The sequence below is a fragment of the Loxodonta africana genome, chromosome 4 (genome assembly GCF_030014295.1).
Source record: "Loxodonta africana isolate mLoxAfr1 chromosome 4, mLoxAfr1.hap2, whole genome shotgun sequence".
NCBI classification, from domain to species: Eukaryota; Metazoa; Chordata; class Mammalia; order Proboscidea; family Elephantidae; genus Loxodonta; species Loxodonta africana.
The window spans coordinates 58,277,986-58,295,335 of NC_087345.1; the positions used below are offsets into that span (position 1 = coordinate 58,277,986).

The following is a 17,350-nucleotide window of genomic DNA, read 5'->3' on the forward strand; positions in this document are numbered from 1 at the left end:
ACATAAGAGAGCATCTACTGTGACAATAGGAAAGGTGTTCAAAAATAAAGAGAAAAGCACCTGTAGAAAGCCTGATCCTCCCTTTCTGCTTTTGGTCATTGTTCCAGGGTAGCATGTTTTGTTTTGTTTTTTTTTAATTTTTATTATGGAAATTTTCAAGCATAAACAAAAACAGAGGGAATAATATAGTCAACACTGAGCATCCATCCCTGAGTTTCAACAAGCATCAACTTTGTTGTTAGTTGTTAGATACCCTTGAGTCGGTTCTGACTCAGCAACCCTATGTACTACAGAACGAAACACTGCTGAGATAAGGATTTTCTCCCAGAGAATACAGAGGGCCTCACCCTGAGCTGGTGCTTGAATCTGGACTTCTAGCCTGCCAAACTATGAGAAAATAAATTCTGTTCATTAAAGCCACCCACTTTCTGTTACAGCAGCACTAGATAATGAAGTCACAGGTCATAGGCCCCTTTGAGAATGCAGTGAAAGTCATGGACTCTCTTCCCAGAAAAATGTTCCTAAACACAAAATTTTACATACAATTCCAAGGCATTCAAGGAACTTCTGAAGCAAATGATGGTCCCTAAGGCTATACTCTACGCACATTAAGGTCGACTCTTCTTTGAAGAGGCAGCTCTTCCCAGTCATAGTGCCTTCCAACCTGTAGGGCTCATCTTCCAGCACTGTAACAGACAATGTTTCGCTGCACTGGCCAATTTTTGGGTTTCACTGGCCAATTTTTCCAGAAGTAGATCGCCAGGTCCTTACCAGTCTTAGTCTGTAAGCTCCACTGAAACCTGTCCACCATGGGTAACCCTGCTGTCATTTGAAATACTGGTAGCATAGCTTCCAGCAGTACAGCAACCCATAAACCACGACAATACAACAAGCTGACAGATGAGTCGAAATAAAACTACATTTTATTTCTCATCTGGAATATTGGATGTACACTATGTTTTCGACTTAAAAGTGCTTTAATATCAACAGTGTTTTCAATTCTTCATAACCAATCTCAGTACTCTTGGGGCATAATAACCAACTTCTAGAAATATTACCAAGTACCAAAAGAAAATGGAGAGACATGTTAATTTATGGAAAAGAAATTAATTTAACTAATTGCTATATTAACTTTTTTCCCATTAAGATTTATTCGTATTTCACTTAAAATAAATACGGATCTCTAAGAAGAAAACACAAGTATAACAAAAACCTTACTGTGTAGCCTTGACTATGTCCCATGTGCTGTAATCATCAATATGAGTTTTCCGTCCAAGAGGTTCACCATATCCATGGTTATAATGGCTTTGGGGTTTAATTTCCTGTTAAAGAGAAAAATCACAGAGGTAAGAACTGAGAAAAGAAGTGCAGAAAATAAATATTTTACAGTAGTGCTTCAACTGCTGCTTGAAGAATGCTCATTACTGAAATAAGTTTTATCTTATTCTCAAGTTTGTACTCTTTAGAGAAAAATGATGTTCCAATAGCTCTACTGTGTGTACATACTCTTCGAATAGAAAAGTTATAACAGTATAAATTAGTGACAAACTAGTAAATGAAATTCATCTTGCAAATTACATGATGCGGTCTATCACAAGGGGACTGGTCAGTTCATGGTCCTGGTGGCAGGACCATGACTTCAAATTGACAAGGAGTAGGCTTACGTAAGGGCCAATCCCACAGAGGTTGAAGGGAATCTCACTATCATCAAGAAAGAGTCTAGAGCAAAGCATGACCTTAGATCCAAGGTCCCTGAGCTGAGAACCTCCTTGACACAGAAGAGAGGGAGCTATAACACTGGAGGACACTCAAGATGGAGAGAAAAGCAGAAGCCAGCAGCAGAGAAATGGCAGCAGCAGTACGAACAGCAAGAAGCACAGGACTGGCAGACAGCTACAGTGGGCTTGCTAAGCATCTTCGGGCAGGAGATTTGTCGGCAAAGTAGGATGCCTCCCCAGCACTTGTTAGGGGAGCTAAAGAGCTGTAACACCTGCCTGAGCAGGGTAGAGGCTGAGAGAAGGTCCGGTGGAGGGCTCGGCTGAGAAGAAAGGTCGCCTGCCTGTGGGCACAATCAAGAAGCTGAGAGCTGGCTTGGTTGGAAGCTGTCCTAATTAAAGAACTATATCCTGTCTCCTAAGTTGTATCCTGTTACTTCCAAGTTGATCCTGATCCTGAGTTGCAGCCTGTTACTTCCCTAATAAACCACAAAATCGTGAGTATGGTCTCTGAGTTGTGTGTGGTCACTGCAACGAATTATCGAACCCTGCAGAAAATTAGAGAGTGCTGTGGGACGAACGGCTGGTATCAAAAATGGTGAAAAAGTTGAAGGGTGGAGGTGTGTCTGACCTCCACTTCATAGGAATCTGCTTTCTGCTGATCTTGATTCTCATCTCCTCTATAAGTTCGACAAGTTCAGACGCTGGATTAGAATACTGTAATATATGTTTATTCACACGCCCTGGTGGAATTATATAGCCAATGAACTATTTACCAAGTGTCTGTGTGCAAACTAGTTAACTTTTTAAAGTTTAGAACTATTACATCTTTAGTTTACATTAAGAAAAAAAAAAAAAAGAGGGAAAGAAACCAATAACATTCTAGAGCACGTTACCTACAAGACTCCTGTTATTTGTCTGCTTTTGGAGCATACCCCAAAAGTCTACTGTGCAAACAGAATGTGTAAAACCATCCAGCAATATTAAGTGGCCTTGCAGGAACTGGCCGATTACTATGCAAATTGATTATAGTCTACCAAAGGGATTGGTCAGTTCATGGTCCTGGTGGGAGGGCAATGCCTTGAAATTGACAAGGAGCAGGCTTACATAGGAGCCCTGGTGGTGCAGTGGTTAAGAGCTGGGCTGCTAACCAAAAAGCTGGCAGTTCGAATTTGCCAGCCACTTCTTGAAACCCTACGGGGCAGTTCTATCCCATCCTATAGGGTCGCTACGAGGCAGAATCGACTTGACAGCAATGGGTTTGGTTGGTTTGTTTTTTTCTGGCTTATATAAGGGCCTAGAAAGCCAGAAGGGTTTAACCGTGTGCTTATGACTTGCGCTATGTAAGTATCTATCAGGTATCAATCTCACAAGTCTGACTCTGAAATCAAAACCTGAATATACTTGTTATACAATTTTAAGCTGCTCAAATTTAATTCCATTAAATTTATATGATGGAATGAGAGCACTATAAAGGGTTGCTGATAAGAAGAACATAGGTAAGACAAAAAGATCTTGATAAATGATTGCTAAGTTCTAGCTACTATCTAGGAATCAAATGTGGGACGTTCTTAACACAAAAAAAGAAAAACAAAAGGGCACACATAAGGAGCTATTTAAAACACAACTCACCCCAAGAAAAGTTTGCAAAATAAAGGCATTTTGTCACAAGCCATACAAGCTGGCTAAAGATTCTGGCAGGAAAAGAAGGAAAATTTGAAGTAGTGATGAAGTGAATTCTAGGAATTCCACACGGATTTTTTTTTTTTTTTTTTAGTGGTTACATATAATGAAAAGAAAGTATAAGCATAAAACATATATAACCAAGAGAATAATGGCAAGAAAAACTACCAAATTATAAATGTTCCTTAAAAATGTAATTAATTTGCTAGCAAGTGGCCATCTAAGACGCATCAATTCCTCTCAACCCACCTGGAGCAAAGGAGAACGGAGAACACCAAAGATACAAGGTAAATACAAGGCCAAGAGACAGAAAGGGCCACATAAACCAGATACTACATCAGCCTGAGGCCAGAAGAACTACATGGTGCCCAGCTACCACCTATGACTGCCCCAACAGGGAACACAACAGAGAATCCCTGATGGAGCAGGCAAACAGTGGGATGCAGACCTCAAGCTCTCGTAAAAAGACCAGACTTAATGGTCTGACGGAGACTGGAAGGACCCCGAAGGTCACAGTCCCCGGACCCTCTCTTAGCCCAAGACTGGAACCATTCCCGAAGGCAGCTCTTTAGACAGGGATTGGACTGGACTATAGGACAGAAAATGACACTGGTGAGGAATGAGCTTCTTGGCTCAAGTAGACACATGAGATTATGTGGGCAGCTCTTGTCTGAAGGCAAGATGAGATGGCAGAGAAGACAGGACCTGGTTGAATGGACACAAGGAATACAAGGTGGAGAGGAGGAGTGTGCTGACTTATTAGGGGGTGAGTGGCTAGGAGAACACAGCAAGGTGTGCTTATGTTTTTGTATGAGAGACTGACTTGATCTGTAAACTTTCACTTAAAGCACAATAAATAAATAAAAATTTTAAAAATGTAATTAACAGGGACAGCAGATGGCACTACACTCAAGACAGACTTATTCCCTAATCCATTTGATGTGCTGCCTTTAAGGGAAGACTGGACAAAAATGGCTTGGTTAATTAGGGATATGTAATAGAAAAATTTTACATCAATTTTGTCAGTAAGCAACAGGTATTCTGCTATGGTCCCAATCCCTGGCTGACAGCGGATGACTGCTGGTTCTAATAGAGTCCAACTTGACACATGGGTTTTCATATGCTGCAGCACCATCTCAACCCAAACTATCAAATTAACCTTGCTTACTTCCAACAAGGAGTTTGGCATAATGACACTAAAAGAAATTTTTAGACTAGAAAAATGTTCATCAAACTCTAGCTTCTTTAAACAAGTCGTTTTTACTTCACTTCCTTATAGCCTTACTCTGTGCATACATGGATTTTGTAACTGTATATATAAATTTGGCATACTTTTCTCTTTCCACAGACATTTTATAAACATTTAGGCAAATACCTATATGTATATATTTCTCCCTTCATACTTTTTTAAAATAAGCTTAGGTCTGAAAGTGGTTTTAGATTCACAAAAAATTGCAAAGATAGTAAGTAAAAAAGTTCCAAAATTCCCCACATCCCAACTCCATCTCCCCTATTATGAACAACTAATATTAGTATGGTACACTTGTCACAATTAATGAACCAATGCTAATACATTATTATTAACTGAAGTCCATACTTCATTCAGATTTCCTTCATTTTTGCCCAGTTTCTTATGTTCCAGGATCTGATACAGTACACCAAATTACATTTAGTTGTCATTTTTCCCTAGGCTCCTCTTGGCTGTGATGGTTTCTGAGACTTTTCTTGCTTTTGATGACCTTGACAGTTTTGAGAATTGGTGAGGTATTTCTTGGAATGTCCATCAATTGAAATTTGTCTGATGTTTTTCTCATGATTAGACTAGGGTTACATGCTTTTGGGAGAAAGTGTGTTATTTTTAACCTTATTTTGCAAATTTCTTTCAACACTGCTATACATTCTTTATTTGCCCAAAGGTTTATGTAATTTTATGCAGTCTTTAATCAAAATGTTCATACATTTTATAGTCTTCCCTTCGTTTCCTTATGCCATTAGGATAAGTACTGTCTTTGTTATGCTGTCGAGTTGATTCTGACTCATAGCAGCCCATAGGACAGAGTAGAACTGCCCCATAGGTTTCCTAGGCTGAAATCATTAGGGTAACAGATGGCCAGGTTTTTTCTCCCACAGAGTGGCTGGTGGATTCAAACCACCAGCCTTAAAGTAAGCAGACGAGCACTTAACCATTGTGCCACCAGGGCTCCTAGTACTGTCTATAAAAATATTTGATACAATCGTATACTAAAATGTACTCAAACATAACCACTCAATGGAAATTACAGTTCCTAACTAAACTCAGATGTTATTTATTAAGCATTCCTCTTCTATTATCTTCCCATTAACACCACACAGCTAATTGTCTTCACAATTTGACTATAAGCTGACAGGTCAGTAACCCTATCTCAACAATTTGTCTAAAACAAGTTCTTAGCACAGAGCTTGGCATAACACTGGCACCCTTAAATAAAATGAAAACATAAATGAATGGATTTTTCCTCACTACTAAAAAAATACTTCCATTAATCCTTACTATTTCTTCTTTTTAACTGGGGTAAATTTCCTGGACAGAAATTCTTAAATTGAAAGTCATGAACACTTTAATGGTTCCTGATACAATACCGGAAACCCTGGTGGCGTAGTGGTTAAGTGTTACAGCTGCTAACCAAAAGGTCAGCAGTTCGAATCCACCAGGCGCTCCTTGGAAACTCTATGGGGCAGTTCTACTCTGTCCTATAGGGTCATTATGAGTCGGAATCGACTCGATGGCAACGGGTTTGGTTTTGGGTTTGATACAATACCAATTGTCTTGCAAAAGGATTCTATTTATAAGACCACCAGTAGTACATGATTAACCATATAAACTCACTGGCACTGGGTATTCTCCCCTAATTTAAATATAATAAATAATTCTTGTATATTTAACTTTAAATATATTTTCCTGTTCTATTTCATCTTTTTGAAAACTTCCAGTTCTTATCCTTTGGCCATTATATTCCATTTTTCTACTTAAGACTTACATTCCATTTTTAGAGTTGTTTATATTTTCAATATATTTCACAGATTATACTCTTTATAGTTACACGCACTGATCTCTTTGGGGTTTTTTGGCCTTGATTTTTATATTTAAATACTGCTGTAATCATTGAGAAGCCCTGGTGACAAAATGGTTGATGCACTCAGCTAATTGAAAGGTCAGCGGTTCCAATCCACCAGCCGCTCCATGGGAGAAACATGTAACAGTCTGCTTCGGCAAAGATTTACAGCCTTGGAAACCCTATGGAGCAGCTCTACTCTGTCCTACAGGGTCTCTGTGAGTTGGAATCTACTCAACAGCAATAGGTTTTTTAGGGGGCTGGGTAGTCTTTAGTGCTATTAATCAAAGAGAGCCCTGGTGGTGCAGTAGTTAAGAGCTTGGCTGCTAACCAAAAGGCTGGCAGTTCGAATCCACAAGCCGCTCCTTGTTTCCAGTTCTCTTCCTCGGCATATTTGTTATAATTCATCCTGAATTCCTGGATATACGCAATAGAAAATTTCAAGTTATCTGATATTGTGCTTCCTTGGCCCCTTGAAATTAAGTGTGTCCTAATGATTAAGCTTTTTTCTTTAACCAAAGAAATATGAATAAGGAAGAAATATGTCATATGATCAAGAAAAAAATATGATTTTTGGTTTATTTTGTTTTAGGAGAAATAACAGCTGATAGAAATGATCCAGTAAAGACCCCAAAACTGATGATTTAGGAGCAAGAATAGAGAACCTCTGGAGAGATGTCCTAAACAAGGGGGGATATAAATTAGTAGACACTAGAAGTACCGGTTTTACCAAGGACAAAAAATTTACTTAAAGCAGTAACCAAAGTTTGGTTCAGTGACTCCTGGGACCACCCCCAGAACCTTTCAAGGTATCCAGACGGTTAAAATTATTGTCATAATAATGCTAAGATTTACTTCTGAAAGATCACAAAAACCCTATGGAATGCAGTTCTACCCTGAAACACATGGATTGCCATGAGTCAAAATTCACTTGAAGGCAACTGGTTTTGGTTTTTCGAATTTGCTTTTTATACTCTAATTCTCTCACGAGTTAAGTGGAGTTTTCCAAAGGCTACGTGACATGTGATATCACAACAGACTGAAGCACAAGACATAACCAACTATCTTCTGTGAAGCCAGACATTAAAAAAAAGTTGCAAAAATGTAAAATAAGTCACTCAACTCACGAAAATTTGTTTTGTTTTGGAAGATATATTTATTTTCATTAAAAATACATTATCTATATTAATATATGAAGTATTATTTTAAATAAATTCCCTATTTTAATTTCTAATATGCTAAATATCAGTCCACCATGCATCTGCCGGTTTGTCGTACTGCAGTGGCTTGTGTGTTGCTGTGACACTGGAAGCTATGCCACCGGTATTCCAAATACTGGCAGGGTCACCCTTGGTGGACAGACTTCAGCAGAGCTTCCAGACTAAGACAGACTAGAAAGAAGAACCTGGCAGTCTCCTTCTGAAAAAACTGGCCAGTAAAAGCCTTATAAATAGCAACGGAACATTGTCTGCTATAGTGTTGGAAGATAAGCCCCTGAGGTTGGAAGGCACTCAAAATACGACTGGGGAAGAGCTGCCTCTCAGAGTAGAGTCGACCTTAATGACGTGGATGGAGTCAAGCTTTTCGGGACCTTCACGTGCTGATGTGGCACGACTCAAGATGAGAAGAAAAAGCTATAAACATCCATTAATAATGAGAACATGGAATGTACAAAGTATGAATCCAGGAAAATTGGAAGTCATCAAAAATAAAATGGAACACATCAACATTGATATCCTAGGCATTAGTGAGCTGAAATGGACTAGTGCTGGCCATTTTGAATCAGACAATCATGCGGTCTACTACACTGGGAATGACAAATTGAAGAGAGATGACGTTACACTCACTATCAAAAGAACATCTCAAGATGTATCCTGAAATACAACCCTGCCAGTGACAGGATAATATCCACACACCTACAAGGAAGACCAGTTAATATGACTATTATTCAAATTTACACACCAACCACTAAGGCCAAAGATGAAGAAGCTGAAGTTTTTACCAACTTTTGCAGTCTGAAATTGATCAAACATGCAATCAAGATGCATTGATAATTACTGGTGATTGGAATGCAGAAGTCGGTAACGAAGAAAGATGGGTAGTTGGAAAACATGGCCTTGGTGACAGAAACCACACCGGAGATCACATGGTAAGAATTTTGCAAGACCAATCACTTATTCATTGAAAACACCTTTTTCAACAACACAAACAGCGACTACAAACGTGGACCTCACCTGATGGAAAACACAGGAATCAAATCAACTACTTCTGTGGAAAGAGATGACGGAAAAGCTCAATATCATCTGTCAGAAACAGGAGGGAGGCCCACCGTGGAACAGACCATCAATTGCTCATATGCAAGTTCAAGGTGAAGCTAAGGAAAATTAAAACAAGTCCACGAGAGCCAAAATACGACCTTGACTATATCCCACCTAAATCTGAAGACCATCTCAAGAACAGATTTGATGCAATGAACACTAATGACCAAAGACCAGACAAGTTGTGGGAAGGCATCAAGGATGTCATACATGAAGAAAGCAAAAGGTCATCAAAAAGACAAGAAAGAAAAGACCAAAATGGATGCCAGAAGAGAATCTGAAACTTGTTCTTGAACATAGAGTACCTGAAGCACATGCAAGAAATGATGAAGTAAAAGAGCTGAACAGAAGATTTCAAAGGACAGCTTGAGAAGACAAAGTAAAATATTATAATGAAATGTACAAAGACTTGAAGTTAGAAAACCAAAAGGGAAGTACACAGTTGGCCTTTCTCAAGCTGAAAGAACTGAAGAAAAAATTTAAGCCTTGAGTTGCAGTGTTGAACAATTCCATGGGCAAAATATTGAATGACACAGGAAGCATCAAAAGCAGATGAAAGGAATACACAGAGTCACTATACCAAAATGAATTGGTCGATGCTCAACCATTTCAGGAGGTAGCATGTGATCAAGAATTGATGGTATTGAAGGAAGAAGTTCAAGCTGCACTGGAGGTACTGGTGAAAAACAGGGCTCCAGTAATTGATAGAATACCAATTGACATGTTTCAAAAAAGGGATGCATCCTGAATACAACCAACACTTTGAAGGATTCAGTAGCAGGGCTGGGGTTCCCGAGACCATGGTTTCAGGAGACATCTAGGTCAATTGGCATAACAAAGTTTATTAAGAAAATGTTCTGCATCCTACTTTGGTGAGTAGCATCTGGGGTCTTAAAAGCTAGCATGCAGCCATCTAAGATATAGCAATTGGCCCCAACCCACCTAGAGCAAGGGAGAATGAAGAACACCAAACACACAAGGCAAATATTAGCCCAAGGGAAAGAAAGGGCCACATAAACCAGAGATTCCATCAGCCTGAGACCAGAAGAACTAGATGGTGCCCAGCTACTACCAATGACCACCCTGACAGGGAACACAATAGAGTCCCTGACGGAGCAAGAGAAAAGTGGGGTGCAGAACTCAAATTCTAGTAAAAAGACCAGACTTAATGGTCTGACTGAGACCGGAGGGACTGCAGAATAAATGGCCCCCGTACTCTCTGTTGGCTCAGAACTGGAACTATGCCCGAAGCCAACTCTTTAGACAAAGATTAGACTAGGCTATAGGAAATACAATGATACTCGTGAACAGAGTGCTTCTTAGCTCAAGTAGATACACGAGACAAAAAAGGCAGCTCCTGTCCAGAGGTGAAATGAGAAAGCAAAAGGAGATGGGAGCTGGCTGAATGGACATGGGAAATCTGGAGTGGGAAGAAAAAGTGTGCTGTCACATTATCGGGAGAGCTACTAGGGTCACATAACAATATGTGTATAAATTTTTGTATGAGAAACTAACTTGAACTGTAAGCTATCACTTAAAGCACAACAAAAAGGGGAGAAAAAAGGGATGCAGCACTGGAGGTGCTTACCTGTCTATGCCAAGATGTCTGGAAGACAGCTACGTAGTCAACCAGCTGGAAGAGATCCAAATTTGTGCCTATTCCAAAGAAAGGTGATCCAACAGAATGTGGAAATTATTCAACGACATCATTATTATCACATGTAATTAAAATTTTGCTGAAGATAATTCAATAATGGTTGCAGCAGTACATCGACAGGGAACTTCCAGAAATTCAAGCTAGATGCAGAAGAGGTAGAATGAGGGATATTACTGCTGATGTCAGATGGATCTTGGCTGAAAGCAAAGAATATCAGAAAGATGTTTGCCTGCGTTTTATTGATGATGCAAAGGCATCTGACTATGTGGATCATAACAAATTATGGATAACATTGACAAGAATGGGAATTCCAGAACACTTAATTGTGCTCATGCAGAATCTGTACATAGACCAAGAGGCAGTCATTCCAACAGAGCAAAGGGATACTGCATGATTTTAAATCAGGAAAGGTGTGCATTAGGGTTGTATCCTTTCACTACACTTGTTCAATCTGTATGCTGGGCAAATAATCCAAGAATGTGGGCTATATGAACGAGAATCGGGCATCAGGATTGGAGGAAGACTCATTAACAACGTGTGTGCGATAAGCAGATGACACGACCTTGCTTGCTGAAAGCAAAGACAATATGAGACACTGATGGAGATCAAAGGCTACGGCCTTAACTACAGACTGCACCTCAACATAAAGAAAACAAAAATCCTTATAACTGGACCACTAAGCAATATCATGATAAATGGAGAAAAGACTGACATCAGAGATTTCATTTTTACTTGGATCCACAGTCAACACCCATGGAGGCAGCAGTCCGAAAATCAAATGACATCCTGTATTGGGCAAATCTGCTAAAAGATTTCTTTTAAGTGTTCAAAAGTGAAGTTGTCACTTTGGTGACTAAAATACACCTGACCCAAGCCATGGTATTTTCAATCACCTCATATGCATGTGAAAGCTGGACAATGAATAAGGAAAACCAAAGAAGACTTGACACCTTTTAATTACGGTGTTTACAAAGAATATTGAGTATATCATAGACTCTCAGGAGAACAAACAAATCTGTCTTGTAAGAAGTACAGCCAGAACGCTCCTTAGAAGGGAGGATGGCAAGACTCCATCTCACACACTTTGGTCATGTTACCAGGAAGGACCATTCCTGGAGAAGGACATCATGCTTGGCAAAGTAGAAGGTCAGCGAAAAAACAGAAGACCCTCAAGGAGATGGACTGACATGGTGGCTGTAACAATGGGCTCAAGGATAGCAATGATTGTGAGGATGGCACAGGACCAGGCAGTGTTTCATTCTCTTGTACACAGAGTCACCATGAGTCAGAAGTGGCTTGACATCACCTAAAACAACAAGTATCATCACATATAACCCACATTTTATGTACGAGTTCCTCATAAGCACTATACAGTGTTCTGGAATTCCCATTCTTCCCAAAGTTATCTATAATTTATTATGATCCACACTGTCTAATGCGTTTGCACAGTCAATAAACCACACATAAACATCTTTCTGGTATTCTCTGCTTTCAGCCAGGATCCATCTGACATCAGCAATGATATCTCTGGTTCCTTGTCCTTTTCTGAATCCAGCTTGAATTTCTGGCTGTTCTCTGTCAATATACTGCTAGAGCCGCCTTTGAATAATCTTCAGCAAAAATTTACTTGCATGTGATAGTAACGAAACTGTGCAATAATTTCTGCATTTGTTTGCAATTTTCTTGAGAATAGGCATAAATATGGACCTCTTCCAGTTGCTACACAAATCAAGAAGCAGCTGTTCAAACAGCACAAGGGCATACTGCATGGTTTAAAATCAGGAAAGGTGTGCATCAGGGTTGTATCCTTTCACCATACTTATTCAGTCTGTATGCTGAGTAAATAATCCAAGGAGCTGAAATTTATGATGAAGAATGCGGCATCAGGATCGGAGGAAGACTCATTAACAACCTGCAATACGCAGATGACACAACCTTGCTTGCTGAAAGTGACGAGGACTTGAAGAGGACTTGAAGCACTTACTGATGAAGATGAAAGACCACAGCCTTCAGTATGGATTACGCCTCAACATAAAGAAAACAAAAATCCTCACAACTGGACCAATAAATAAGTAACATCCTGACAAACGGGGAAAAGTTTGAAGCTGTCAAGGACTTCATTTTACTTGGATCCACAATCAACACCCATGGAAGCAGCAGTCAAGAAATCAAAAGATGCATAGCACTGGACAAATCTGCTGCAGAAGACCTCTTTAAAGCAGTGAAAAGCAAAGATGTCACCTTGAAGACTAAGGTGTACCTGACCTAAGTCATGGTGTTTTCAATTGCCTCATGTGCATGCAAGAGGTGGATGATGAATTAGGAAGACTAAAGAAGAACTGATACCTTTGAATTGTGGTGCTGGCAAATATTGAGTATGCTATAGACTGCCAAAAGAATGAACAAATTCATCTAGGAAGAAGTACAACCTGAATGCTCTTTACAGGCAAGGATGGCGAGACTACGCCTCACATACTTTGGACACGTTATCAGGAAGTATCAGTCCCTGGAGAAGAACATCATGCTTGGTAAAGTGGAGGGTCAGTGAAAAAGAGGAAGACTCTCAAAAAGACAGAATAACACAGTGGCTGCAACCATGGACTCAGGCATAACAAGGATTGTGATGATGGCAAGAGCAGACAGGAAAGCTGGTAATTGGGAACCCAAGGCGGAGAAGGGAGAATGTTGACAAGTTGTGGGGTTGTTAACCAATGTCATAAAACAATAAGTGTGTTAACTGTTTAATGAGAAGCTAGTTTGTTCTGTAAACCTTCATCTAAAGTACAATTAAAAAAAAAAAATGCAAACTGATTTAGAAAAAAAACTCTTTGGGGTCTACAATAATTTTTAAAAACCTAAAGGGGTCCTAATCAAAACATTTGAGAGCTGCTTATCCAAACAAAAGGTGAGAAAGCAAAGCATGTGGGTATGAATGGTGACAGGTAGGCAAATGTAGTGGTGGCGACCTGTGATAGTTCTCTTCTTACTCCTTCACTTTTTTCAATGAAGTAGGAAGTAAGATCATTAGCTGAGAGTGAGGATGGAGAGAAGGTTTTGGAATTTTGAGGAGAGAGCAGATGTGTGTTTTTCCACCAAGCTTGGCTAAGCATTTAAAAAATGTTTGTTATAATTTATCCAGAATCCTTAGATATTTGCTATAGGAAATTTCAGGTCATCTGGTACACCATAACGCCAGAACTGTATGCCATAAAATGTTTCCCTCTTTACGTTGGCTACACACAGTAAGAGAAGGTAAGCATCCCAAGAGAGGGAAGCTTGAACAGTAAATATTTAATACATCTAAGCAATCTAGAGACTTTATAAAGCTACTCAAAAAATAAAATAACAGATATATAGACCAATGGAACAGAATTCAGAATCCAGACATAAATCCATCCACATATGAGCAGCTGATATTTGACAAAGGCCCAAAGTCCATTAAATGGGGAAAAGACAGTCTTTTTTAACAAATGGTGTTGGCAGAACTGGATATCCATCTGCAAAAAAATGAAAGAAGACCTATACCTCACACCATGCACAAAAACTAACTCAAAATCGATCAAAGACATAAACACAAAATCTAAAACGATAAAGCTCAGGGAAGAAAAAATAGGGACAACACTACAAACCCTAATACATGGCATAACAGTATACAAAACATTACTAACAATGCAGAAGAGAAACTAGATAACTGGGAACTGCTAAAAATCAAACACCTATGCTCATCCAAACACTTCACCAAAAGGGTAAAAAGATTACCTACAGGCTGGGAAAAAGTTTTTAGCTATGACGTTTCTGATCAGCGCCTGATCTCTAAAATCTATATGATACTGCAAAAACTCAACTGCAAAAAGACAAATAACCCAATTAAAAAATGGGCAAAAGATACGAACAGGCACCTCACTAAAGACGACATTCAGGTGGCAAATGCAAATCAAAACTACAATGAGATACCATCTCACTCCAACAAACACAAAATAATAAATGTTGGAGAGGTTATAGAGAGACTGGAACACTTATATACTGCTGGTGGGAATTTAAAATGGTACAACCGCTTTGGAAATCGATTTGGCGCTTCCTTAAAAAACTAGAAATAGAACTGCCATACGATCCAGCAATCTTATTCCCTGGAATATATCCTAGAGAAATAAGAGCCTTTACATGAACAGATACAGGCACACCCATGTTCACTGCAGCATTGTTTACAATAGCAAAAAGATGGAAGCAACCAAGTTGCCCATCAATGGATGAATGGATAAATTATGGTATATTCACACAATGGAATATTATGTATCGATAAAGAACAATGACGAATCCGTGAAACATTTCATAACATGGAGGAATCTGGAAGGCATTATGCTGAGTGAAATCAGTCAGTTGCAAAAGAACAAATACTTTATGAGACCACTACTACAAGACCTCAAAAAATAGTTTAAACAGAGAAGAAAATATTCTTTGATGGTTATGAGAATGGGGAGGAAGGGAGGGTGAGGGGTTTTCACTAATTAGATAGTAGATAAGAACTATCTTAGGTGAAGAGAAAGACAGCACACAATATAGTTGAGGTCAGCACAACTGGACTAAACCAAAAGCAAAGAAGCTTCCTGAATAAACCAAACATTTCGAAGGCCAGCGTAGCGGGGGGAAGGGTTTGGAGATGATGGTTTCAGGGGACATTCTAAGTCAATTGGCACAATAAAAGCTGTTAAGAAAATGTTCTGCATCCCACTTTGGGGTCTTAAACGCTATCAAGTAGCCATCTAAGATGCATCAATTGGTCTCAACCCACCTGGAACAAAGGAAACTGAAGAACACCAAAGACAAAAGGTAACTGTGAGCCCAACAGACAGAAAGGGCCACATAAACCAGAGACTACATCAGCCTGAGACCAGAAGAACTCGATGGTGCCCGGCTACAACTGATGACTGCCATGACAGAGAACCCCTGAGGGAGCATGAGAGCAGTGGGATGCAGACCTCCAATTCTCGTAAAAAGACTTAATGGCCTGACTGAGACTAGAAGGGCCCTGGAGGTCACGGTGCCCAGACCTTCTGTTAGCCCAAGACAGGCACCATTCCCAAAGCCAACTCCTCAGACAGGGACTGGACTGGACTATGCATCAGCCTCTCTAAGCGGCACTAGTCTACAAAGATGCATATGACATACGCCAAATCTCATGCTCATTTTAATAAAAGGACTACTGAAGCTTAAGTTTCAAACAATCAAATTATTCATTCTGACCATTTTATATAGCTACCTTCCTAAAATACATCACCTACCCTTCTGTCATGGTAAGCAAAGTGTAATGAACACAATTTAACATTTTCACCATGATTAAGGGACATGATTAAAAATATGAATCGCTGAACTTCATATACAATGTCATTGGAGACCCTAGCAGCATGTAGAAATTTCTGCGAAAACACACTAAAACTCTTAAATGTACATTCTTTCTTGAGTCATCGTTTCCACTTTTTCATTTTCTTGCCTCATCTCCAACAGGTGCCTGTTCACACATTTTGTTTCCATCGACATGCCTGCCCAGATCTAAATCTATTCAGGCAGTCCCCAGATTGCCAAAGAGGACTTATTCACAACTCAAATTTGCCCTCACTTTGAAATGATTGAACCAACCCCTGCTTGCAATGAATTCTTCACCACAATCACCTTCGCTTGCTGCATGTGCGGCTTTTAAATCACTGAAAAAGGATTCAAGCCTTCTCTTGCACTAAAGAAAGTAATCAAAAACCAAATCTGTTGCCACTGAGTCGATTTCAATTCCATGCGAGCGACCCTATAGGACATAGTGGAACTGCCCCAAAGGGTTTCCAAGAAGCAGCTGTTGGATCCGAAATGCCAACCTTTTGGTTAGCAGCCAAGCTCTTAACCACTGCACCACCAGGGCTCCTCTTGCACTAAAGTAAGGCTAAAGAAGAACCGTATGCGCCTGTTCTAACTTAACCTACAAATTCTTAAAGACACACTTAGGAACTGATCTCGTTCGTAACTCAGGGACTGCCTGTACATCAAACTGCTCTATACTAATGATACACACACACAGATATCCAAGTGTATTATAGTTGTTTATATAATGAAAATAAGCAAATTAGGTGTTTGAGGTGGGGGAGGTAGTATGATTCTGCAAATAAAGTCCATCAATTTTTTTTTCCTAGTTCATGTGTAAAGAAGTTCTGGTTACATGAGGTATTAATAAATATTGATAATATTCCAGATCAGAAACCAGATCCTACTGGTAGGAAGAAGTTATTGTCAATTCTGATTCATGGCAACCCCATGTGTGCAGAGGAAAATTGCTCCATAGGGTTTTCAAAGCTGTGACCTTTTGGAAGCAAACTGCCAGGTCTTATTTGCCACCCGTCTCTGGGTGTGTCTGAACCACCAACTTTTTGGCTGGTTGAGTGCTTATCCAATTGTGCCACCCAGGGACTTCTACAGGAAGAAAAGGGGTGGGTATGTGTCCAAAGAGGTATCCCAAATGTGGTAAAGATGTAACTGCTCATATACAGCCATGCAGCAGGAGACCCCTATACACCCTAGAAGGAGGAAGATTTTGGGGCCATCAACAAAGATTGAATTATAGTTCAACATCTATGCTTAAGAAAATACAGAAGTAAAAGAAACTATGGAAATGTCAATGATATTAAATATTGTTGAGGATGGGTAGCAACTGGAACTCTAACACGTTGCTGGTAAGGGTATAAAACGCTACACCCACTCTTAAAGAACAGTCTGGCAATTTCTTTCAAAGTTAAATATACAGTTCCAGTAAAACCAGTTGCCATCGAGTTGACCTCTACTTATGGCAACTCCAGGTGTGTCAGAGTAGAACTGTAACCCGTAAAGTTTTCAAGGGCTGATTTTTTT

General features: G+C 39.6%; 1 protein-coding gene across 3 annotated transcripts in view; it reads right to left on the reverse strand.

The window, feature by feature from the left end:
• Window positions 1-17,350, reverse strand: part of ZDHHC17 (zinc finger DHHC-type palmitoyltransferase 17) — a 121,777-nt gene that overhangs the window by 85,116 nt on the left and 19,311 nt on the right. For all 3 annotated transcript variants that reach the window (XM_064283793.1, XM_064283790.1, XM_064283792.1), the window contains exon 2: window positions 1,219-1,322. In XM_064283793.1, the coding sequence (XP_064139863.1) occupies window positions 1,219-1,322 (104 nt within the window). The remainder of the gene's footprint in view (window positions 1-1,218; window positions 1,323-17,350) is intronic.